General features: G+C 47.0%; 1 protein-coding gene across 1 annotated transcript in view; it reads right to left on the reverse strand.

Annotated features, from left to right (window-relative positions):
• Positions 1-901: 901 nt before the first annotated feature.
• DRG2 (developmentally regulated GTP binding protein 2) overlaps positions 902-27015 on the reverse strand; it is a 322437-nt gene continuing 296323 nt past the window's right edge. The window contains exons 10-13 of the mRNA XM_069645707.1: positions 24819-24907; positions 2151-2209; positions 1474-1527; positions 902-1381 (exon numbers count right to left, since the gene is read on the reverse strand). Of these exons, the coding sequence (XP_069501808.1) occupies positions 1295-1381; positions 1474-1527; positions 2151-2209; positions 24819-24907 (289 nt within the window). The 3' untranslated portion in view covers positions 902-1294. The remainder of the gene's footprint in view (positions 1382-1473; positions 1528-2150; positions 2210-24818; positions 24908-27015) is intronic.

Here is a 27015-nt window from a genome sequence, read left to right on the forward strand (position 1 = left end):
ATGCTTACTTATGTTTAAAGGTGCACTGTCATTAAAGCCTTAATGTGTGGAAGAGCAATGAACGCCATTATCATATCGGGGATCAACTATGTTAAAAGAATGTTTAGAAGGTATGTCCCATATATTGTTGGACACAATTTGAGATGGTGCATACAAAAATTGAAAAGATGCCCAAAAATGTTCTTGCATTTGTATAGATTACTGGATTTTCAGGTGCTTTCTAGTTGATCTAGCTGACGACACATATGGGTATTGGAAATCTACTGAAAAACTATGAACAAGGCGCCTGGGGCTTATGTACCTCCCTGTACACTGCACCACCAGTGTCCCTACATGGAGACCAGCTGAAAGTGTTGTAAAGGTTCCACTACCTCCCTTCCTCTCATCTACTCTGTCCTCTTTCTCCCTGTGCACCCTTCTTTTCCCCTTGTTCCCGGCAGACCCTCTTTCAAAAGCCAATAGCAAAGATAAAATCGCTGGTTTTGGTCAATGCTTGTCTTATTGCTAGAATGGGACGAAAATGTGCTTTCTTGAGGCTTCTAAATGGATATTGTTATGGTGCACTCCCTATTTGAACTTAGTCTGGTTAGCAGGTAATTGTAACTCCCAATATAAGGATTTGTATTTTGCAAAGCAAAACGCTTACTTAAGTTACATACCTGATCCTAAATATATTCCAATAAACATATATGCAGCCTGTGGTTTGTGGGGATCCAGTCCATTTCAAACAATTTAGCAACCAAGCCCCCCCCTAGAAAAGTGCTTTGGTGAAATATTTTGGTTTACTGCTTTGTACGTTATGGCATGTTCCAAGTATTACCAAGAATCACATGGATGCAGCATCCAACCCTGGCAAAAACATGTTTAATACAATGCGATGCATGCACAAAGAGGCAGAGAATTTTGAGCCTTGAGCCAACATCTTTAATATGGATGCCAACAAATTGCACACATGCTTGTGTATGTGAAATCCTCTGTGCTAAAGAAGCTGCTAGTCACTGCTTGCTCGTTCCACACATTCTGGGAAAAGGGGTGCAATTATATGAACAACTTCCAGGCTTGCAGATTCTAGGATGTTGTATAAACATTTTGTCTTTGGAGAAACTTCACACTTTCACTTGTTTCTTCTCCCACCACCCTGGTGATGAGAGCATCATTGTCGGCAGTTCGACTTCTCAGGCTTCATGGAAGCATACACTGAATTTCGGCTCAGCTCCTCTTTTTATGCAGCAGATCATATAAGCTATGCCACAGCAGGGGAGGTCAGGCACCAGTGATCAGCAATAGCTGTGGATTATTTCTTTACAATCTGGATGACGTCTTCATGTTCAATAATGTGCGTCAGTCCCACTCTCTGCGGGCTGTACTTCGTGCTTGTACCCTGAGGAAATCAACAGAAAAAATGCAAACAAATTACAGCGGTTCATTTTACAAATCATCATCACTGGCACAATTAGTCTGCCAAGTACTTACCCAGACTAAGGCATATTTGAACTGGCTGGCGAGTGTTCGATGAATCCTATGGCACTGTGATGAAAAATACAATGTTGATATACAATCACAATATCAATATTCGAAAAATATGATTTTCTTAAATAACACACCATAAAGTGAAACATGGGTTTAAAGAGCGACATATGGCTCAGTGCATAAACTATAATTTCCTTAAATTGGACTACCTCCAATTGAACAGAGCGGTTTTAGATCTGCTTATATCCTTACATTTCAGTTACTGCTCAGAACGCCAGAAAGAACACTGCATTTTTCCAATGTGCATGCAACCAGAAATCAAAATAATAATTTTAACAAGAAGCTATCACAAAAGAGTGAGTGTGAGTTGGTGGGACAATTAAAGTTCACACCCCACTACATAGACACTTCTAGAGAAGGGGGTACACTGCCTTTTAAAAAAACATCTGGGAAAATTGGGGTGAGAGAAACTTCTACCGAAAAGACAAAGTGGAAAAGTGGTCTTGCTATTAGAAATTAGTTCAATACAGTCAAGCACAAAGTCATGCATTTAGGAATATACAGTCGAGAGCAGTGAACATAGAAGATATGTTAAAAATTGGCAGAACTATGGGGCTTGTTTAAGTGCAAAAAAAGTAGGTCTCTGAGCACAAAAACGCACAGACACAGCACAGACTTACCACATGCTCAACAGAGGCTCCTTTCCTCAGGATGATTGCATCTGAAAAATCTGGCCGTTCTGTACATCAGAGGGAAAAATAAAGATGAGCATCAGAAAACGAATAACTTGAATGATTATCATGTAATTCCTGAACTGTGTTAGGGTAAAACAAATCAATACAAGCAGGGTACTTTTTATTATTCATGCTCATGCATTACTCAAGTGTCAGAATCGAATAGCTACTTCAAAGTGGCTTTGCTTTCAGCGTTAGACCTGTTTTAAACTATGATGCACTTTTTGCCATGGTGTTTTATTGAGGGCGGGCATGGGCGAGAGGAGGCGAGAATACTACACATGATGTCACTTTATTTGCAGTGCGGCATGTTCCAAAGAGGGCAAGTGACCGCAATCAAAGAGTTTCACAGTCACCACCTATGACAAGGTTACCCGTTTGTTTGCCTACTGATAGAGATTGGGGAAGTGTGGGGTTCAGTGGATGCCACACCATCTATGATGACACCGCTGGTGGTGGTAGTATATGGGGATCCCAAGAGCTCCCTTAGTACTCCCTCTGGGTAATCGTAGAGAGCAGCTGTTGTTGCAATCAGTTAAGAAACCCCCCTATCTTTCAATGGAAACATACAATATGATCAAATGGAATAAGGCCTCATCATTGAGTTCACAGGGCAGTCACAGTACAAGGGAGAGAAAATCCTAATGTAGTGAACATGGTTCTTGCAACCTTGGACCACAGGGGCCAAGGCACGTGCAGGGTCCCCACCAGTGAAACATGCACAAGACCTGAAAGAGTAAATGCAACACATGTGGGGAGGAGGTAAAACCATTAAGGGAAGACATCACAAACAAGGCCACGAATGGGAAACTCAACAACAAATCAGCACATTCCATTATAAGCACCTGTATAAAAAGAGGCACAAGCCTCCAGTCTTTGAGTGTGTTTGGATTACATTCCAGTAATCGGAGAAACATGTGTAGAGACTTAGAAATTATGTTGGGGGAGAAGAGGGTTGCTGTGCCAGTTATGCCACAACATATATGAGGCCAGGCTGGACTAGGAACCTGGGCCCAAGAGGACTGGCTAGAGACAGGCATTAAAAGGAACAAGTTACTTACCTGTAACTATTTCTCCAGCATGGGTCTCGCATTGATACACATGCTTATGAATATGCCCAGTCGTCGCTGGGAATCCTTGTTAAAAGAAAAACAGTATCACTTTCTCTTACAAAACTATTTCTCCCATAAACCAATCACTGTCCTCTGGGTCCTCCTGCACCCGGATGTTAGGCAAAGTTTGTATGCAGTACCCTCTGGGACCACTACACACAACTCGAATTACAGGTAGAGGAAACCCAACCTTTGGTATAAGCTTGTATTACTCGGTTTTGATAGCGTGTTGAGCAGCCAGGCTCCTCTCAGGAGGGGTCAATGTGAGCTGTAGTGGAGTTACACAGAGGTTCACAGTTACAAGTATTCAGATAAACTCTTACACCCAATGTCTCTTGAATATACAATTATTAATTTATTTATCAGTCAGAATAAGCCTTCTTCAGAAGGGAGCAATACAATAGTAACATACAAATACACTTCAATACTGTACACTCTTTGTTTCTAAATCAGTAAAGACCCTTTTGGGATGGCCCAGAGACACAACCTACACCCACAGTTGACTTCAATAATAGGGTGCTGGGGACATTAATATCTTACTGTTGGCATTTAGAATACTCTTAGAAGTTGGTAAAAGGCAACGGTTATTAGAACAACAAGAGACCACAAATATTCCTAAGCAGGCAGATACTTTTGGATCCCTCAAGAAGAGTCATACAATTCAATAGGCTAAGCCAAAGTCAATGGCCAAAAGTCTTGTATAGGATGAAGGACTTCTGGTAAGTACATGGAAAAGTCTTTGCACAAGTTCTTAGGAGTCTTTGATGAATGAAGAATCAAATGTAGGGCCACAAGCCGATTAGACTTGTGACTTGTAGAAGTTGCAAGCACTCTACGGTAAGAGGCAAGTTCTCTCAGACTTTTTACAGTACCTTAGAAATGAAGAAAAGATGCAGCTGATGACTCCTGTTCCTGTGCAGCTCTGCAGATCTCACCGTTCCTGGGCCTCAGTCGTGGGGACAAGAGGGAGGATGTCGGGGACTCCTGCAATACACTGGGATGGTCAAAACTTGCAACCGGCAAACTTCACTTTCAGTCGCTGTTCAGTGTTTCAGCTCCTCGCGTCTACCGCAAATAGCAACACCCCGGTTCCTGGCTGTCGAGATGGACTTTCCTTGCATCTGGGGTCCCGCACTCTGTTGAGGGGGCTCAGGCTTGGTCAGTCCTGCTTCCTGGGAGTCCAGAGGATCTTCCTGAAGCTTTAGGCCAGCTTAAAAGCAACGCGCACAATCTGGTGTTCCTCTCCCTGGTTATATGGTTTCCAGCAGCAACTGTGTGGAAATTCAACCAGCTCCGAGATGGATGTCCAGGTGGCTTAATTTGGAGTTGATTGGTCCCACCAACTCAAGGGGAGAAGTTGTCAACGCAGGGGCTTCTCGGTCTATGCAAACTTGGCGTTTTGGCACTGCAGCAGGGCTTCACCAGGCAAACCAACAGTCCAGGAGCTGCAGCAGGCGTCCTCCTCAAGCTCTTCTTTGGTTCCTTCATCAAGTGGTCGACTCTGCCTTCAAAGCCAAAAGACTCGCCTTTTATTCAGTTCTCTCCCATTCATTCCAGCTTAGCTGTTAGTCACCCAGCGGGGTGGTTGTCCTTGTCGGACAGTCAGCTGGCCAATCACAGAGTGCATTTGGGTTTCCTAGGTGACTAAGCACAGGGAGTTTCAGGCACCTCCCTCACTTCCTGCCTACCCAAGACACCCTGGAGCCAGAGGTGGGCTTCACTCATGAATCCCACCAAAGGCAAAATGAACAAAGACCAAACCTCAAGAAGGACCCTTCCACAAAGAAATGGCGAAAAAAAGACTGGGGCCATTTTGCCAAAAATGGCACCCGTGGGTGCTTTAATGTAGCTGCAAACGCAGCCCGCGGTAAATGCACACCATGGTAATTAAAATGAAACCACTGCCACCAGCCATTCAGTGAGGAAAGGGTAACCTAAAAATGTTACATGAGAAGCTAGAAAAAGGGGATACTAAGTAACCCCTGCAGCACTCTATTTTAAGATAGGGCGTGCTGGGTCTAGAAAGTTACAAATGTAAGTAAAGTCAATTTCACTTTACTGCTCTTGGAAACGGGAGTTTATCCAAGAGAAGGTATTTAAACCTTTGGGAAATCTGAAAGACTTCCCTGTGCCACTACACTGAAGGTGCTGTGTGACAATGTAAAAGATGATGCCTATGGAGTTTGTCAGACTCCACAAGCAAAAGAGAAACAGTGTTAAAAAATCAAATAAAATACATGAGAGAGTGGTGAAAAGGGTCACACTCTCTCCAGGTTGAAAAAATCAAGTTCTCAAAATCCAGCAAATTTGCTGGGGGTCTCTAAGATGGAGGGAATTAGCACATTTCTGCAAATTCTCCCTAACACCGGCCACTGACAGTCCTTTCCCTAAGCACCTCCTCTGGCAGCCATCTTCAGATTTGGTGAGCACGTAAAGTGGCAGCATGACCAAGAAAAGCTGCAGAGGGAAAGGAGGGTTGGTTTGCATGTGAATCCATGCCAGACCCATGCTGGAGAACAATAGTTACAGGTAAGCAACTTGTTCCTTCTCCAGCATGGGGTCTGGCATGGATTCACATGGTCATGAATAACGAATACACAGCAGTACAACATTACACATCCACGGGAGGTGGCAAGACTCAACAGAAACAATTCACTCTTACCTCTGGAACAGACTCCCCTCAAGCGAATAGGTGGCGCAGCACTGCTAGGCCGACTCTGGACTCCGCGCTGGAATCCCTGTTGACGCAGTAGAACTTCATGAAGGTGTGCATGGACCTCCAGGTAACAGCCCTGCAGATGTCCAGTAGGGGCACACCAGTCCGGAACGCTGTCGTTGCAGCGATCGCTCTGGTGGAATGGGCTCTCGGAAAGCCGGGCAGCGGTTGGTTCGCCTATTGATGACAGTGCATGATGCAGCCGGAGAACCACCTTCAGAGGATTCAGAGGACCACAAACAGCTGTGAAGTCTTTCGAAAACTCTTCGCGAGTGCCATGCAGAACTTCAGGGAACGAGCAACGTCTAGCGAGTGCAAGGCTCTCTCAGCCAGAGTCGAATATTTTTGGAAAAAAAACAGCTAACAAAGGTTTGTTGAGGTGAAATTGCGACAGAACCTTCGGCATGAAAGAGGGGTGTGTCTGCAGTAACACCTTCGATTCGTGGAAAGTCAGATACGGCTGTTTGCAGGAAAGGGCCTGCATCTCACCAACCCTCCTGGCGGAGGTGATTGCCACAAGGAAAGCCGTTTTCCACGAGAGGAACTTGAGAGGGACCTGATGCATAGGCTCGAAAGAGGCCCCCCATGAGTCTCGTCAGAACCACGTTTATTTCCCATGACAGGGCAGGCACCTTCACCGGTGGGAAAGATCGAAAAAGTCCTTTGATGAGCCGATGAGGCCAAAGTGAAAACCTGGTGTAGCGGGAGATAGCTGCCAGATGTACTTTGATCGAGGCGTGCAGTAGTCCAGCTGGGCCAAGGATAGCAAGTATAGAAAGAATCTGTGGGGCCGTAACCCTCAGAGGGGTAATATGCAACCAGCACTACATAGCAAAATGGCTTCCACTTTTGACCATAGCACTTCACTTGGCGTGGACCTCCCTGCAGTCCGCCGGCAACTCATATCCTCCAAACTCTAGGGTTGCAGGAGCCAAGCCCTAAGATTGAGCGATCCTGTGTCGTGATGCAGGATTGCGCCTCCTTCTCTGGTGAGAAGATCCGGGACCGCAGGTAGCTTGACCGGCGGCGACGGGGACAGGCTGAGAAGGTCTGGGTACCAAATCAGCCTCGGCAACACCGGGGCAATCAGTATCATCCTGCACTGACAGTGTGTTGATGACTCTTAGCAGGAGAGGTAACAGAGGAAATGCGTACAGAAACATCCCTTCCCACGGGAAGGAGAGCGTGTCCAAGGTTTCTCGGCTGATCTGCTGGCAAACTTCTGGCATTTGCAGTTCGCCGCTGTCACAAACTGGGCCCTAGCCCACTTGGCGAAGATGCAGTCCACCTGTTCCTCTCGAAGCTGCCTCTCGTGGCAGGAGCGCCACTCCCTGATGAGAGTCCGCAATAGTGTTCATGAATCCCGCAAGGTGAAGGGGGATGAGAAACATTTCGTGTCCGAAGGCCTAGCACAGCAGTTCCTGCGCTTCCCTGGAGAGGGCCAGGGATCGAGTGCCCCCTTGTTTCCTGATGTAAAACATTGTGGTGGTGTTGTCCGTGAAGATCCTCACCACCTTGCCCTTCAGAGACGGAAGGAACGACTTTAGGAACACTGTCCATAGCTCCAGGATGTTGATATGAAGATCCTTCTCCTCCTGCAGCCACAGGCCTCTGGCATGCAGATGTCCGGTGTGGGCTCCCCAGCCTTCCAGTGAAACGTCCGTTGTGACCGTTTCCTGGAGGGTTCTGAAACCCTGTGCCACGGACGATGTTGGAAAGGTGGCCCCACCACCTTATCGGCCAAGGGGACTCGTACAGAGTAATCTTGTCCGTGAAGTTTCCGGACACCTGCACCTAGTGAGCGTCCATGAACTTTTGAAGAGATCGCATCTGCAACCTGCACAGCCGAACGATGTAGATGCATGACATCATGCCGAGCAACGACTTGATAGTCGTGGTCGTCTTCATCGGCAACAGCCTCTTCACCTTCCCCTGAATGGCTGCTACCCTCTCCGCAGAGGGCGATTCTAGGCAGGACACTGCATCGAGTAGGAACAGCGCGTTCTGCGATGGTGTCAAGCAGGACTTTGGATAATTGATGGAGAATCCCAGACCCGTAAGCAGCTTGACGGCCGCCTCCATGTATCCGACAGCCAACTCCCACGAGCAGACCCAGATGTGGCAGTCGTCGATGTACGGGTATAGGTGAATCCCCCGTAGACGCAGATGGGCTGCCACCGGTACCAGGCACTTCATGAACACTCTGGGGGTCGACTTCAAGCTGAAGGGTAGGGCCTTGAACTGGTAGTGCTGTCCCTGCACTACGAAGCATAGAAACGTGCAGTTTTTCCTGTGAATGGGAACGTGCAAGTGGGCGTCCTCCATGTCCAGTGATGTCAAGAAATCTCCTCTCTCCATGGCCGAGCACATGCTGCAACGTGACCATACTGAATTTCTGAGACTTGAGGTACTTGTTCAGACATTGTAGGTCTAGAATGGGCCTCCAGCCCCCAGTCTTCTTTCTTACCAAGAAGTATCTGGAGTAGACTCCAGAGCCCCAGAGTCGCTGGGGAACCAGCTCCATCGCCCCTTTTCACAGCATGGCCTGTACTTCCGCCAAGAGCTGAGGGTGAGAGCGTCCAGCACCCATCTGTCGGTGGTGATCTTTTTCCACTTGCTGACGAACCTCGTCAGTCGGCCTCCCACCGGGGTGCACAGGCTGGGGCCCAACGTCTTAGATGGTTCAGGCTTGCTTCGGCACCCTGCCTTGCTGGCGACAACACTATGCTCCTCCCACGTAGGCCTGGGAACGGCCTCTGTGGGCTGTGAGCCTTGGAGGGCTGGCGGAAACGAGGAGGAGAAACCGTTCGAAGACCTGTCCGACTTTCCTCTGGAGGAACGAAGCGAAGAGCGGTGCTGCTGGAGGGCGCCCAGGACAAGAGCCGTCTCCGTATCCACATTGATGGCCTGCAGGGACTTGACGACCTTCCCGAAAAGGTGATCTCCATTGAAAGGCATGTACAGTACCTTTGTTTGGACCTCCTGATGGAAATTCGTGGCCTTCATGTAGACTTGGCGACAAAGGCAGATGCTGTTCCCCCTCTGGCAGAACCCTGTGTCGGCAACATCTAGTGCCACTGTGATGGCATGATCCGACGCTACCTCTCCCATCTGGAAGAGGGTAATTGCCTCCATCCTCTTGTCGTTGGGGAGGAACTCCAGAATCAGCCCCAGCTTGTACCACGGCTCCCTGTCGTACCTGGCTAATATCACCAGTGCGTTGGCCGCCTTGATGGTGGACACTGCGGTGTAGATCACCTTCCTCCCCATGGCATCCAACTTCTTACCCTCGCTGTCCGGAGGGGCTGAGGACGAGGACAGGTTGGATGACTGATTCCTCGCTTCGCTGAAACCACTGAATGCAGCGATGGTTGTGACCTCAGGCACTTGGGGTCGTATTCCGGTACCGGGTACTACTTCTCCAGCCCATCACTTTTGGCATGAGCCGTCCAACGGTTCTTCAAGAGGGCTAGGACCTCCTCCCACACGTAGTGGAGGAGGGGTACCGCCATGATTGTCTTCCTCTTCGTCTTGCGCCTCTGGTACAGGAAACCCTCCTTCCTGGTCTCCTCGGGCACGAGCTGTAACAGCTCAGAGGCTTTGGCGATCATGGAGTGGAACGACTCCACCTCGTCCAGTGGGGACGCCCTAAGCTCCGGCGACCCGCTGTCCGCATCGGCGAGATAATCATCATGGCCGTAATCATGCCTGTACCTGGGTATGTTGTGGGAGATGGGACACAACACGGTGTGGAGGCTTAAATGGGGGCATCGGATGGCCCTTTCTTTTCTTCATCTGCGGTTTGTCGAGGCCCGAGGGACTGTTGGAACAGGCCCTTGTGGCATCCTCTTCTGGATCTCCGACACCAAGGTGCGGAGGATTGATAGGTCCAGAGACAGATCCCTCGGCGGAACTGGCGTGATCGGAAACACTAGGCCCTGTGCCCTTGTCTTCCACGACCTTGTGGACCATGTCTAGGGACTTCATATCTCCGTCCTCCGTGGATGAAATTTCCATGGCTTCGTCCACAGTCTGGGACTGATCCGTAGTCTCCTTGCAACCCCCTGACCCCTTTCCACCCTGAGGGGGTTGGACCACGTTCTAAGGTGGTGTCCCCTTTTCTGGCGTGCCAGCAGACCATGTCAAAGTCAACAAAGCGGCTTCTCGCCTCGGAGGGAGGGATACCTTCAGCGCTGTGGGGGCTACCTTCTCAGGGTCAGCCCCCCTTAGCTTTCAAACGAGTAGCCGCCACCAGCTCCATCGTCGACAAAGACCTTTCCTGTGCCTCCTGGGCCTTCTTGGGCAGCTCGGCTTTCTTCTCTGTCCGTGGTTATCTGGCTTCTACCGCAGCTTAGCTGGGTTGTACAACTTTCTCTTTGAGGAGAAGCTTGATTGCGGGCTGGTAATGGAGGTGGAGGGTGTCCCTTGATGCTGCTTGCCTTTTGAGGTCCTCTAGGTGGTTCCATGTAATGATGTCCCCACAAAAATCTCGGCATGGAAAAATATTACGGAAAAAATGCCGTTTTTTGTGGCGAAATTATTGCATGGAACATGCGGGGGACACCCCCAAACTTTTTGTTTTAAATTATTTTTTTTTGCCTCTGTCCCCATATATATGGTCACCCATATAATATCGCCGCAACCTTTTCCCGGCAATATTATTTACGGCGACCATATATATGGGGATAATATTACCTGATACCCTCTAGGTCTGCTAGTCCCAAGAGGCCTTGCCTGCCCAAAGAAGCAGTGAGTATGTATGACCCTAAACGTGATGTGTTAGATTGGCTGGGTACATTTAAATACACCTATGGTCTTCAAGGAATCAGTGGGAATGATTCCATTCCATGACTCATGTCTAGGATCCCCCTGAATGGCTGTGATGCTGCAATGCAGTAGGGTGCCATTGAGAGATAGGATTATGAATCAGTGAGGCTGGCATTAATAGCCAGATTTGGGAAAACTCCTTCCCAGTATCTTAAGAGGTTTAGGACCCTCAAAAAGACTTATGGTACCCCTTGGGCTACCCGGGTATGTGATTGTTTAAAGAACTTAGATGGGGAACTTAGATGGTTGGGTTAAGGGTTACAAAGTGCACACCTTTGAAGGAATGAGGACTCTTTTTGTTAATCTATTTGCGATGCCTGCTCTCCTGAGCTAATTCCAACCATCCAAAAGAGGGCCACAAACAGGGAGGGTAAATTCCATTGGAAACCTGGTAGGTCTAGGGAAACCTCTGGTGCCAAACGGTTGACAGCGATGTCTTTTGACTTGGGCCGGATGAGACAATCGTCCAGGTAAGGGTACACGTGGATCCCCTGCAGACGCAGATGGGCTGCCACCGGAGCTAGGCACTTGGTGAAGACTCTGGGTGGCGAATTCAGTCTGAAGGCAAGAGCCTAGAACTGGTAATACTTCCCTTGGACGACGAAATGGAGGAACCTGCGATTCTTCTTGTGTATGGGGACGTGGGAGTAAGCGTCCTCTAGATCCGACGACGACAAAAAGTCTCCCTGCTCTAGCTGACCGAGCACAAGCTGCAGCTTTACCATCCTGAACTTCTGGGACTTATGTACTTGTTGAGTCGTCATAGGTCGAGAATGGGCCTCCAGCCCCCGGTCTTCTTTCTTACGAGAAAGTATCTTGAGTAAACTCTGGAGCCCCGGAGTCGCAGTGGAACCAACTCTATCGCCCCTTTTCTTAACATGGCCTGAACCTCCAGCAGGAGCGGAGGGATGTGATTTTCCTGTCGGGCCACCAGTGGTATTCGCGGACACTTTCGTTGAAACTCCAAGGTGTGTCCGTTGGCGAGAACATCCAGCACCCATTGTTCGGTGGAGATGGTCTTCTACACGCTGACTAAGTTTGCCAGCCAGCCTCTCACCAGGGTGAATGGGTGAGGGCCCGACGTCCAGGCTGGTTCAATCTTTCTTGGAGGTAGTCGGTCCGCCTTGAGGCCCTTGACGACGACGGCAGCCACCTCCGAAGTCCTTGGAGTGTCCCCTGTTGGGTTCCTGGGTCGAAGAGCGGGAGGGTTGGCAGTAAGAGGAAGAGCCAACACCGAAACCCTTCAACGACCTGCTGGACTTCCCTCTTGAGGAAAGAAAAGATGACAGGTCTGTGCTATCCAGTGGCATCGTAATGGCGTGGTCTGACGCCACCTCGCCTTCCTGGAGGATCTCCAAAGCTGCAACCCGTTGGTCCTCGGGGAGGAAATCTAGGATACGAGCCATTTTGAACCAAAGCTCCCGGTCCTACCAGGCCAAGATCGCTTGGGCGTTGGCCGCCCTCACCGTTTTCGCTACTGTGTAGATGACCTTTCTACTCATGCAATCTAATTTCTTTGCCTCGTTGTCTGGAGGGGGTCACGAAGACACTGCACTCGACGATTTCTTCCTGGCGGCCACCGAGACCACTGAGTCCGGCGACAGCCGAGACTGCAGGCACATGGGTGCATACTCCGGCACGCTGTATTTCTTCTCCCGACGGTCTTTCTTCACTGGCACAGAGGCGGGGTTCCTAAAGCAGGGCCAGCCCCTCATCCCAAGTGTCGTCCAGGAATGGGACCGACAGGATGGTCTTCCTCTTCGCCTTGCGGCGCTGATACAGGAACCCTCCTTTTCCTCCGGGGCAGTTGGAAAAGGTCTGATGCATGGGCGATCATGGAATGAAAGGATTCCACTTCGTCTGGTGGAGAAGCTCTTGGCTGTGGTGACCGCGGATCTCCCATCCCACCATCCGTGTCCGTTGTCACAGTGTCCGTCCCCGTCCTCCTATCGGGGGGGGGAGGGTGGAGGGCAGGGGGGAGGCAGCGATGGTTTGAATGGAGGTGTAGGATGTCTGCGCCTCTTCTTCGCCGGTGGCTGCCCTGGTGTCAACGGGGTCACTGGTGTCTGTGCCGCTGGTGATACCGTAGGCATCCTACTATGAATCTCTGACACCAGCGTGTGGAGGGTTCAGAGGATATCCTGCGAGACGTCTCTCAGGAGCACCTGGGAAACAGGGTCGCTGGGCGCAGCTCCCATGTCGTCATCCCAGTCGACGGTGTCGCCCTCGGCGCCTCAGGCGGGCGTCGTACCGACGTTTCCATCGCTGTCACCACCCTGAATGGTGTGGACGGAAAGTATCTCATCCTTGTCGGACCAAGAAATGTCTGTTCCTTGGAATTCTTCACCGCCACCACCCCCTTTCTTCGGGTCCTGAGGGGATAGGTCTCGGGCTGAGGTTCGGCATCCTTTTCTCTGGAGTCTTCTCAACCGGCTTGGCCGAAGCCTCCCCCCTGGGAGGAAGTGCCACTCTGGCCGCATCTTGGCACCCTGGGCCGGGTCTGCCCCTTTCGCCTTCGAGACAGAGGCCACCACCAACGCGAGCAAGGCAGACGATTTTGGCTTGGAGCACCTGCGCCTTCAAGGGAAGGATGGATCTCTGCTTGGCCTTCTCCTCCACAGGCAGGTCGGACACCTTGTCCTGCTTGGCCTTCTCCGGCGTCCCCTGCAGATTCCCCGGGGTAGCCGACTTCCTTTTGGACAAAGAGCTGGAACATGGCTGGAGATCGATGCTGACTGAGACGATGAGCGCGTCCTAACCGTTGCGGGATCTGTAGGAGCGGCGACCCCGACAGAACAGACTTGCGATGCTTGGCCACGTGTTGGGCCCCCATGGATGGAGTGACCTCAAAGGACTTAGAAGCCCGCTCATATTGGCTGGATCCGGAAGAGACATGCCCCCGTCAATCACCCGGAGTAGAGGCCCTGGCCTTGAGCCACGTCACCAACCGGACGTGTCGATCCTTCATCGTGCGCTTAGTAAAGCCACGGCAGATCTCACAATCTTCTACTTTATGCGTCGGGTGTAAGCAATACAGGCACTGGGAATGCTTGTCGTCCGTGAACACATTCCGCAAACCGCAGCTGGAGCACAGCTTGACGAGGGAAGCAATGTCCTTCTCATCTGACATGATCCGCGCGGTGTATGCCTGATGAACTTCCGGAAGCTTCCAAGAAGAACACTCGACGATTCTGGCCCTTGAGGGGTGTGAAAGATGCCGAAAAACAGATCTCCGTTAATCGGAAGGATAAACGATGGAGCACACAGGCTCGATTTGACCACAAAAATCACATTTTCCTATCCTAAAAGCAAAAAAGGTAGAAAAGCTCTAAGAGCAAAACGCGAGGACTTCCAACACTTGAATGTGCTGTAAAAATCTGAAGATGGCTGTCAGAGGAGGGGCTTAGGTAGAGGGCAGTCATTGGCTGGGGGTAGTATGACCCAGAGCTCGGTGATTGGTTTATAGGAGAAAGACAGCTTAGAAACGAAACTGAAACTGTTTTTTCTTTTACCAAGGATTCCCAGCCTGATGACTGGGAATATTCATGAGCATGTGAGTCCATGTCAAACCCCAACCTTTGGTATATATAAGTTTGGTCTAAGTCTGTACTACACAGGTTGGTAGTGTGGCTGAGCAGCCAGGCTCATCTCAAAAGGGTTCAATGTGAACAGTAGGGTTTTTACACAGAGATTCACAGTGACAAGTATTCAAATAAACTCTTACACTCAAGGTTTCTTGATTAAAGAATATTCATTTATTTAAGTCAGCTGAATAAGCCTTCCTCAGAAGGCAGCAATATATAGGCAACACAAAAAAATACTTAAAAATATACACTAAGTTACTTTAAATCAGCAAACACCCATTTGGGATGGCACACAGATTCTTCCTACATCCTGAGGGGACTTTAACTAGGACACTGTGGACATTAATATTTCACTGGTACATTTAAAGCAATACTGAGATTAGTGTCAAAAGAAGAAGTTGTGTAAATAAAACAATGGTTAACAAATATTCTTAAGCAGGTATGTACTTTTTGAACCCTCCAATGCAAAGTAAATTAACCCTTTACTGGGGGAAAGGTAAAGCATAAAGTCAGAAGTAAGAAGAGTCTTTCAGGGAGCCAAGGCGGTCAATGTTTGTAGAGCAAAGGTCTAGGTGAGCTAAGCACTTCTTGCAGATAGGTAAAAAGACTTGCACAATGTTTTTAGAAGTTTTTGTATAACAACAAAATGACTGTAGGGCCACAAGCTGGGAGGCTTGTGAGGGGCAAAGCTGCAAGCAACTCTGCAAAAGCAACCGAAAAGTCTCAACTGAGAACTAGCAAGGCTAGATGACAAGGGCAAGACCCCTTAGTTTTATAGTACCTTTGGTTAGAAGAAATTGGTTTCAGCTGGCTTCTGTTCCTGTGTAGGTCTGCAGAACCTGGTGTTCCTGGCCCTCAGACGTGGGGACAAGAGGCAAGATGTCTGGGGACTCCTGCACTATGAATGGAAGGTCGGCGGCAGCAATGGGTGAACTTCAGATCAGCAGCACTTCGAAGTTTCATCTCCTTGCAGAGCTCGCAAATAGCACCACCGCGGTTCTCAGACAGCACTATGGACTTTCCTCGCACCTGGGGTCCAGCACTCTGTTGAGGTGGCTCAGGCTTGGTCAGTCCTGCTTCCTGGGAGTCCGGAGGATCTTCCTGGAGCTCAGGTCTGACTTAAAGACACTCACTCGATTCTGGTGTTTCTCTCCCTGGCAATCGGTTACTGCAGCAGCATTAAGTACAGCCAGCTCCGAGAGGATTTCCAGATTAACTCGTCTTGGGGTCGATTGGTCCCACCAACCCAAGGGGACCCACCAACCCAAGGGGAGAAGTCGTCCTTTGCAGGTCTTCTCTTGTCAAGGCAAATTCGAAGCTTCAGCACAGCAGCAGGGCTTCACCGGGCAAACCAACGGTCCAGGAGTTGAACCAGGCGCGTCTCTTCCAAGTTCTTCTTCGGATTCCTTCGTCCAGTGGTCAATTCTGCCTTCCTAGCAAAAAGCCTATCCTTTTATGCAGGTTTCTCCCATTCATTCACAGCCTAGCTGTCAATCACACAGCAGGGTGGCTTTACTCCAAGGACAGCCCTCCAGCCAATCACCCTTGGGTGCATTCCTGTAACCAAGGAGACGAAGCACAGGGAATTTCGGGCACCTCCCTCGCTTCCTGCCATGCCAGACACGCTGGAGCCAGTGGCAGGGTTCACTTGTGAATCCTGCCAAAGACAAAACAAACAAAGGGACCAAACCTGGTTTGGCGCGCAAAGTAAATCTCAAGAAGGACCTTTCCACAAAGAAATAGCAAAAAAAGAAGACCGGGCCATTTTGACAAAATGCGCACCCATGGGTGCTTTACTGCAGCTCCAATAGCAGCCTGCAGTAGAAACACACAATGGTAGGAAAAAGTAAACCACTGTCACCAGCCATTAATTGTAGAAAGGTTAACATAAAAATGTTACATGAGAAACTAGACAAAGGGGATACTAAGTAACCACTCCAGCACCCTGTTATAAGATAGTGTGCGCTGGGTCTAGAAAGTTACAAAATGTAAGTAAAGTCAATCTCACTTCACTGCTCTTGAGAACAGTAAGGCTGGGATAGGTCACAGGCACTTGCCTTTTTCTGGTTGGAAGCCAGAAAGAGCTGTCATATTTCATGATGTGACTTGGGAACTCCCACAATTATTTGAACCACAATTTAACTTTCCCATAAATACACATTTCTATAATTATGCCCTCTAATAAAATCAGACACATACATTACTTATTTTGTGGGCTACTCTTACGTCCAATTTCCATCTCAACGAGAGCTGGCTTCGTCTTTCTGTGGACTTTTGTTAATTTTAATCATAAAGGTTTGGCATAACAATTCCTAATTCAGTACATATCTGTGCAATCACCCCTAGAACACGGGTACACAATATTATATTTGCAGCATCAATAGTTTTGGCACAATTTTTCTTTTTGTGTAACTTTTGTTCCTTATGTAGTACAGGGTTCAATCACGTCTTCACAGAAAGAGCATACAATTAGATTTACAACTACCAATTTTTAGATTTGTCCTTCATATGGCAAAGTTAAAGGTTTTTAAAGCTTAATTACAAATAGGCATCTAAACACCAAAAATCGTTAGCAGTTTTTTTTTACTTTTCTTTCAATTGACAACAGCTGTCAAATTCCTTTGATCAGGGTGGGGATCCTCCGCCTTGAGAGGGAAGTTTCCTGCCCCTCTCCTGAAGGGATGAGTGTTCAAGCTTGCCATTGTCTTTAGCTGAGCCACAGACGAATGTCTAATGAGTTCTTTGTTCAGAGTATGCGAGAACCTTCCAGCAGCAATTAGTCCTTTCCTGTCAGTGGCGAGGTGTGAACCATTGCCAGGCTGAAGCGGTCAGCCCAGAATTAAATATTTTAATTAACTCAAGACTGGGTTTTGACTTTAAGTTACCTACATGTTTCATTAGCACATATAAAATGCACACAGTTATCAGTGTATTTTGACATTAGCAATCCTTTTACTTTTCTTCAAGAATTAAACATTTAAACCAAAACATACTTTTAAACAGGCGATTTTGCACTTTCTTCATGGAAAAAGCACATTTAAACCGAGTCCTTTTACATCCAATTTTCTTATGCAGCACACACACATCTAATTCAGCATCATTTCTGTCCTTGAGTGCTGGGATTTGTTTACAGTCTGTATGTATGCATGTATCCAGCCTTTGCTTGGAGTTCCCTCTGCACAGCTGAAATTGTTACATGTTGCCATTTTTAGCTGCATTTTTCCTGTGGAACTGAAAACAAGGTTGCTGTGCTGCCTTTTTCATGAGATACATTTCTTAGCTGCTGTCAGGCAATGAGGCCCAGCTCCTCTGAGCCACTTGGATGATCTGTAACCCTTTTACTCTCAAGGATTCACTGGAAAATGAATGGATTTAGCGCCAAAACAGCAGGATGCAGAGCTGCATTTTAGGTTTTTAGCCCAGTTCTGCGGCCTTGCTTCATGTTAAATGGAACAGAGCCCACTGGCATGCTCCTCCAGTGAGAATTCTGTGTTCACCCCCATTTTGACTGTGGCAGGGGTGTGCAGTCTTTTGTAGTTGTGACCCACACGCAGTTTTGCAGATTTTTGCACGCACAGGGATTAGCGCATCCATTTTTGGCTGTTTCTTTCCCCATTTGTAAAGTGGTGCAGCGGGGCACATTGGCATGGGTCAAAATATCCCACAAAACATTGGTTTGAGCTAATATTTGCTGGGAAAGGTTTTTATCTAGATTTCATTGGAAAATTTAAAGTGCTCACGCCCTCCACCTCTCCCTTCCACTCCAAACGCACCCTGGATTGATCTAATGGCTATCCTCCTCCAGCCCCCATTTAAGCAGTAGGGCAGACCACTCCATATGGAATCCCTCCAATTTATCATTCACCACACAGCAGTGATGTTCCCGGAAACATCTTTGCTTGCTGCGCCATAGGGAACCAAGCTGCACCTCACTGAGGAGGCCCAACAAGGCCGAAACATGTCTTGGGTTGCTTGTGTTTCTGTGCAGAGGGGACCTGGCCTGGCAGTTCGAGCTGGGCTGCTACCATTGGTGACAGTACCTGACTGATTTGCATATGGCTGGACCCCTTTTGCAATGGTGCAGATGGGCAAAAAAAAACGGTGGTGTGTAAGGTTGCCCAGAACAATGCCAGTGGTACAGATTCATTCAAAAACTTCCACCCATCACTTTTGTAGTACCGGAAACATCTGACAGTCTCACCGGGTCCCTGTGCCATCACATAAGCAATTTGAAGTTCTGTTCGATTGTAGAGGTGAACAATCCTCCCTGAAAGACTACATTATATATGCAAGCCCATTCCTCCTCTGAGATTTCTGCACCTACTAACTGCACCCAGTATATCTCTGGAAGGTTTGCCTTCCCTCTAGGCAGGTCTCGTTCATTGCCGTATATAGTTTGGACAATATACCCTTCCTTGTCATGGGTTGGTCCAGGACTTTTTCCGCAGGTGTTCGTTCACTAGCCACCCCTGCCCCCACGTTGGATCCATCAGGATGCCCTTAATACAAAGACATTTAAATATAGAGATTGAGTCCCCCTCCCTGTATTTTACGCACCTTGTCCCAATCATGGAAGTGCCAATCTTCAAAGAATTGTCCCATCCTCTCAAGCCCCACGTCTGACCACCTCTGCAAATTCGTAAATCCCTTGCGCCCCAGATCAAATGGCGGCCCCCATATTGATGACATAGGAGGGCCATGAGGTATAGCGCTGTGAATCCCCAGAATCCTGCCAAACCGACCAGAACACTTCTAGTGTGGGGTGGGACTGCAAGCGTTCCGGTACCAATCTGGCCGGGGACCAGAAATAGTCCCTGACCTTCAGAGGTTGTGCTATAATGTCTTTCAGATAGGTCCAATATGTCCTCAGATCTTCCCTCATATGCTCCAGCATTCCCCCTGACTTGTGCCGCCTTATAATATCGACGGATATACAGGATCCCAAATCCCCCCTTATCCCTTGGGAGGCTAAGGGTTGTCATCTTCACCCTTCAGGTCTTATTGCCCCATATAAATCTACGAATCTCCCCTGTAACTTATCCGGGAGCTGGTTCAGGATGGAATCAAACAGGTATAGCAGTCTGGATGTGCACCATCTCTCCTAAATTCCTTGTCACCATTATGCCCAGGTATTGCATGCCTCTCTGATTAACCCGATCAACAGCGGTAGGATTGCAGACTTTCCCACATTCATTTTAAGGCCCGAAAGGTGGCCAGACTCCTCTATATGAGCCATGAGTGCCGTGAGGGAGATTGTTACATTCGTCAAGTAGGCCAGTATGTCAACAGCAAACAATGAAATGTTGCATTCAAGCTCACCCACCACTATACCCTTAATCCTTTCATTAACTCTAATTGCAATAGCCAGCGGTTCCATTGCGAGGGTATACAGGAGCGGGGAGAGAGGACATCCCTGCCTGGTCCATCTCAAGAGTTCGAAAGCCTCTGTAAATCCCCGGTTTATCTGAACCTTTGCCTTGGGCCTATTGTATAGTGCGGACAACCACTTCAGCAGGTTTGCTCCCAGCTCCATCCTCCCCAGCACCTTCATCATGAAAGGCCACTCTACCCTATCAAAGGCCTTTTCCGAGTTTAATCTCACCAGACATGCATCCAGCCCTTCCACTTGCGCCCCATGGATCAGGTTAATAGTCTTCCTAATATTGATAAATCCCCTGATAAATCCCACCCAATTCCCATGCACAAGGAGGGTCATACCTCCCTCCAGTCTTGTTCCTAGGACTTTCACCCGTATTCTCACGTCACTATTAAGGAGGGAAATAGGCCTGTAGGAGGAGCATCTAGTGGGGTCCTTCCCTTCCTTCGGAATCGCGACCATCTTCAAGGCATGGTGCGTTCAGATTGTGCAAGTGCGCAGACAGGTGCAGGAGAGGGGAAGCGGGGACAAGTGCAGGGGGTGCCAACTACCAGATTCTTGTAACTGAATAACACTGAGTTAAGACCAATAGGGTTTGCAACCCTTTAATTACTTACTGTATTCTAAAGGCATAAATAACCTGGTTTAACTCCACAAGAATAGCTTAATGTTATTCTGAATGTGGTTGGACTTACCTTGACTGGCTGAATGCTCTTCTAAATAAGGTTATAGCTTGGGTTGTATACCATATGTATTTAGTTGTTTTTATAAATGTGTTCATGACTTATGTGATACTAAGAGTGCAGTTTTGTACTGCCTCCGATATGGATTTATGAAGCCCTTAGTTGGACTAGCAAAACGGTCCCAAAACCCTCTGAAAACGATAGAAGTTCTTTACTTATCTTTTTTCTGAAAAGTAATGTTGGTAACAGTATCCATTCTGAAAGAAGAATAAGTTACATATGTTGCAAGGTGTATACTTGTTACAGTGTTGGTATAACTAGGTAATTCTTCTAATACTGTAGTGCATTATAAATGGGGTCAGTTTACCTTGAATTACATGTTGTCTTTCTAAAAGTCTAACTAATATGGTTTTACTCCCCATGAACAGCATCATGCCATTCTAAAGGAGTTCCATTAGGTTTGAAATGCTATTCTGAATAAGATTTATACTTTGGTTTGCATACCATAAGTATTGTGTTGTTTTTTTATAATTGTTTATGAATGATAATAGTGCTTACTTGCCCAAGGATTTATCTTTGCCTATGTGTATATAAAATAAATAATTATTTTTACAATACATAAGTTTATCAGTGTTTCTTTGGACCATATGTATGCTACAATTTCTTTGTACCCATCAACAGCCATATCCCCCTCCTAAAATATGCCTGGCTGCTCTGTCATTGCTACCATATATCTCAGGTGGTACAGTTCTATACTAAGAGTTGGAGTTGTGTATTTCCCAAGGTATCGTTTTATAAAACCCCTGGGTGGACTTTTGAAAAACTGGCCGAACGCCCTGGAAACTGCTTTTGCAATTAGACCTACACTACATGGTATGCAATTAATTAGGTGTCAAAACATGTTTTTCTTGTGTTTTGAAGCTTCTTCCTGTGGCATTACTAATAGAATGTTTTTCCACTACTTGTGGTGCGCTTAGCACCTTTCTCTGCTTACACATGTGAATTCACACCTAATACACTGATGCACAATATCTGCTTACTGCATTATCTCACATGGGCTATGCTCTCGAACCACTTAGAACAGCAAGGGTGTATCCGTAACTTAGGCCACTGGCATCATTTTACTAGGCCTATATTCCATTTTATATGGATTTCCTTAATTTGTAATTCCTATCACGTTTGGGGTGTTGGCACTGCATCCCACCAATCTCCTGGCTGATCCCTATGCCATCTGGTAGGAGACCAGGAAAACCTTTGTGAACACCAGAGATGTGGCTATGCATGGGATACAGAGCCCCAGAATGCCTTCATCTAGGATTTCCTGAGCAGAAGAAAGGGGTGTGGGTGTGCCCTGAACCCACAACACCAAGGAAGGCTGGCATAACTCATCCGAAACATGTGTAAATAAGCTTCTGGGGGACTGTATAGACTAGAATTGTTCCCATAGGGGCTCAAACATACAACTACTCACAGTGCGAGCCGCGCACACAGTTGGAGAAGGCCATTCCGTTTTTTTAGGGAAGAGAACCTTTAGGAGGTCAATCCCAGTACACAACCCAGAATAAAAGTACTGAATTTAGAATGCCTTGTCTTGCTGTTCTTCATGATCACAGGTGTCCAATACATGACAATACCAGATACCATTCCACAGGCATGGCTGGGAACAAAATCCTTGACAAAATAATGCACAAAAAGAAGTGAGATTAGGGCCAGAAAGAGAACAAGGAGGGTCTCCCAAGTTCTTCGATGTGTATAGAAGTGGGCAGACTATCAGTCTGGAAGCGATTTCTTACCACTGTATCAAAACACTACGCCACTGCTACCTCCTGATGGATATGGTAAGGTAGATTTTCATAGTAATCATAAATCTTCCTGACCTGTGTCAACCCCAGAACTTTTTGGTTTTACAGGTTGATTATTTTTCCATATACCTCTGTGCGTGGGAACCTTTTTCCACACTGACAGAATCTCTTTATGGGTGTCATTTGTAAGACACTCCATAGTGTCTTTTAAAAAATATCCCCTTTGACTACTTTTTGGCAATAAGTGCATATTGTTACTGGGTATCCCTAGGGGCTCTTCCCTGGTGAGACCCACTAGACTCAAGAAGACCTGCATTTAGAGCCATCCCACACCATGAAGCGACCTTGCGTGGCTGCAATACCCTGGGACCTCGAGCCATTGTGCGATGCACGGACTTCCAAAACCCAAATCTTGCTGAATCTTTGTGGGCATCCTGCTGGACCTCCAGAGACGAGAAGCAAGTCCGAAAAGTTCCCTCAGCAGAGTGCTGGACCTTGCAAATGACGAGAATACAACCAGCGATATTATGTCTTCTGTGCTCCTGAAAAGGTGCCAAATCCACAGAGCTGCATCCAGCCGCAAAGAAACCCTTGCCTGGAGCCTGTGTTGATCCCTGCTGAAAAAGCCTATCCAGGGTCCGGTCTTCTGTCCTCCTGACATGGAATGCAGTGCCTGGGTTTTTGGCTACAGATCCTGAAGTCCTCCTGCTGCAAAATCATCGGTGCTGAGGTACTGTGCTGACCTGGGTATTTCCTTACCTTAAGTCACTTGTGATGCCTGTGTAGTTTTGTGGTGTTTTCTGTGATGGGAAGGCCTCTCCTCCAGTTCACCCAGGCCCACTGCTGGAATCCTCCTAAGGTGTCTTCTCTGAAGGTCCAGGACCCTCAACTAACTCTAAAGTAAAATACCCACTTGCTTAACAGCCTTCCTCTGGAACTCTGAACTTTGCCTGCAACTCGGCCCGATCTCACACTGCCTACAGCTAGCTCCTAGACCACTAGGGTTCCCCTTCGGCCTCAGAGAACTCATGCACTAGAATTCAGAAAGGGATGGATACTTTAAGGGGTGTGCCTTGAAAAGTAAAACAAGTGTTGAAAAGTTTACTTACTTGAAAATTTGTCTGTTGGTAACTTTAAACTCTCTGAGTGAATAGTTACAAAAAGTTACTACTTACCTTAGAGATGTTTTGCCATCCTGAAAAGTATATATAGCATTTACCTACCTTGAATAAGCTGTGTGCCTTAAATAAGTATTCTCAAATTCCTACTTTCCTTAGAAACTGTTCCTCCATTCTAACAGAAAGTAGGTAAAGGGTTAACTTACTCACCTTTGAATTGTATTCCTCTCTTCCCAAAAGTAATGTCGCCTTCACTTTATTATTCTTGTTAGGATAATGGTAGGAGTGTGCCCAATTTGGTCTTGCTTCTCCTGACTTGTTGTTAGCCTGTCCAGAATAAGTCTACCTAGGTCATTCTTTACTTTTAGGTTGCTGAAGGCTCCTTATAAAAGTATATAGGTTTTCCTTACCTTGAGTATAACTTATCCTAAAATCGGTTAGAGCTATTGCTTCCCTTAGTCTGTAAACTGCAAAGCAACTGTAATTGAATATTACATCAAAAGGGTTTACTTACCTGGAGTATAACTGTTATCCTAAAATAAGTTGGAATTATTGCATTCCTTAGTCTGTGAACTAAAAAGCAACTGTAATTGAATATTACACCGCAAGGTCGAACTCCCCTAGAATAACTATTATCCTGAATCAGAGTTATAGGTTTTTACTGTTCCTAGAATAAGTGTTCCACTATTCTGACAAGTATATTGTCCAGTTGACTTAATATTTGATTTCTTTCTTTTTTGATTCCTCACAGTACAACTATTAAGGTCTACCACCCAAAAGTAACCATTGTTTGTACTCCCAGGAATAGGTGTGACCTATACTAAATGTGTATGAAACTGTGACTTACCTAGACTACTGTTAGTTCCCTAAATAAGGTCTATGCTTTGGTCTGTAAACTTTGAAGCATAGTGTGTCTTTTTTAATAATGGGTTTATATGATTTGTGATGGCACTTATTTCCCCCGCGAGATTCATCTCGGCCTACTTGTATTTAAATAAACCATTGTTTTACAAGACATAGGGTTTCAGTGTTTCTTTGGACCAATAGTTTCTTTGGACCATGTGTATTACAATTTCATTGTACGGATTCTACAGCCCTCTCCCCTCCTAAGATCAGCCTCGCTGCTCTGTGTACGCTACCCTATACTCAGGTGGTACATCCTTATACTAAGAGTGCAGTCTTGTACTGCCTCAGTCGAATGTTTCAGAAAAACTGGCCTAACGGATATGATCAATATTTGGTAGTTCAAGTCTAACACTATTTCAAGGTAAAAGTAATCTGGGACAGAGTTCCCCTTTAATATCCTGTGAAGGAAAATGTTGTAGTTGTACTTCCATCAAATGTAAAAAGAAAAAGAAAAAAACAGAACATGAACTAAGTGTGCCACTTGCTTACCGCCTCTCTTCTTAGTGTAGATACAGGTAAGTGCCAAGTATTCCCACAGCATTTCCAACAGGAAATCCAAGTTAAGCTTCATGCCGCAGCTGGAAGAGAGAACATGTTTGCCTCAAGCTCCAACATTAACATCTTACAATCTGACAGGATCTATAACAGTGCAACATCCAGAGCTAACAAAGTCCTTCACCATTACCACATGCCGTATGCAGGCAATAACCTGTGCTAATTGGCATTGCATTAAACATCTGCTGGTAAAGCTGTTTTTTAGGGAGATTCTTCATAAGCATTGTGGCCAGGTGTTAGGTTACACAAGACGTATCTGCTTGTTATAAAGTTACCCACCTTTTGGTATAGGTCTGTACTCACAAGTTGGGAGTGTGATTGAGCAGCCAGGCCTATCTCAAGAGGGGTAAATGTGAGCTGTAGACATGTACTGATGAAATCAGTCAATACAAGTAACCAAGTAACACTTACACTCTCAAGGTTTCAGTTATAAATGACATGCATTACTCACCATAATAGCATTTCGGATGATTGCATCTGCTTAGATTCACATGCTGTGCATATAGTCCGACATTTAGTGGTGATCACGGAGTATTGCACCTTTGTTTCGAAGATATAAATGGGACGTCAACATGGACGTGACTTTAACACTATCCCTAACATGACGTGTAGTGTACCCAAAATCCCTCACGCGTTGAGGTCCCTCCGACTGTTTTTTCTTCTGTGAGGGAGCCTTATCGTCAGCCTGAGTAAGTACAGAAGAGAGAAGGTGTAAGAGGTCTATGTTCCTTCACCTCCATGAGGGGAAATGGGCGCATGTGAAGCTAAGCAGATACAATCAACAGAAATGCTATTACGGTGAGTAATGCATGTCTTCTGATGCTCGTTAATCTGCTTAGAATCACATGCTGTGCATAGACTATTGTGCAGTACCCAGAGATAGTGGTGGGATGTGAGAAGGAACAGTAGCAAAGAGATGTCTTAGCGCTGCTTGTCCCACCTGAGAATCAGACTTAGAGTGTGCATCTATAAAAAGTGTGCACAGAACTCCAGGTTGCTTCCTTACAAATGGACGCAAGAGGAACATTTGCAATAAATACTATGGTAGCCCCTGTGCCCTGAGTAGAGTGTGCTCTAGGCGTGAAGGGAAGATCTCTCTTGGCAAGAGAGAAGCAGAGTGTGATGCAGTTTACGATCCACTTTGAAATAGCTGATTTAGAGACCGGGTCCCCTTCTCTACCAGCTGCCACTGAAACGAAAAACTGGGTTGTTTTTCTTAGTGGTTTTGTCTTTTCCAGATAATAGATCACCGCTCCCCTCACATCTAGTGTGCGGAGGCTACTTTCTGTCACGTTAGTGGGGTTCTGGAAAAAGGTGGGTAGTTCTATGGACTGGTTCACATGAAACTTTATCATTGTGAATCGTGACAAATGGGTTCTGAACTGAAAGGGCCTGCAGTTCACTAACTCTCCTTATTGATGTGATCGCCACCAAGAAGACAATCTTGTAGGCGAGTGCTTTAAGGCTAGCCTTGTGCATTGGTTCAAAGGGAGGCCCCATTAGTCTGGTAAGTAAAATGTTCAGGTCCCACTCGGGAGCTGGGTTGGAAATAGAGGGATTAAGCCTTTTTACCCCTCCCATAAATGCTTTAATTACTGGAATTTTCCACCACGAAACCTTCTTCGGGGATGTGGTGTATGCTGAAAGCGCAGCTAAGTGGACTTTTAGGGAATTGAAAACCAGTCCTGAATCTAACAGGTGAGTTAGGTACAGGACAATATGTGTTGGTGTGCATTCATTAGGATTGATGCTCTTGCCATTACACCAGATGACAAAGTGTTTCCATTTGCTGGAGCAGCAATGTCTGGTGTTAGGTTTCTGTGCTTCCCCGAGTATGTCCATACATCTTTGAGGGAGTTGAAGGTGCACGAACACTAGGACCACAGAAGCCAGGCTGCTAAGTTGAGAGTATGAGGGCATGGCTGTAGTGTCTCCCCCTGGTCTTTCGACAGCATGTTCTAAGGGCATGGCATCTTCCTGGGAGGGCAGACTGACATTGCCATGAGATGGGAGAACCAAGGTTGGCGGCCCACATCAGGGCCACCCGAATCATCCTGACTGCCTCTTGGTGCATCTTGTGCACTATCCTGTTGAGTTGGGGAACCGGGGGAAAAACAGACAAATTTCCCTG

This window comes from Ambystoma mexicanum, chromosome 2p, assembly GCF_040938575.1.
Source record: "Ambystoma mexicanum isolate Mex_15411 chromosome 2p, UKY_AmexF1_1, whole genome shotgun sequence".
NCBI lineage: Eukaryota > Metazoa > Chordata > Amphibia > Caudata > Ambystomatidae > Ambystoma > Ambystoma mexicanum.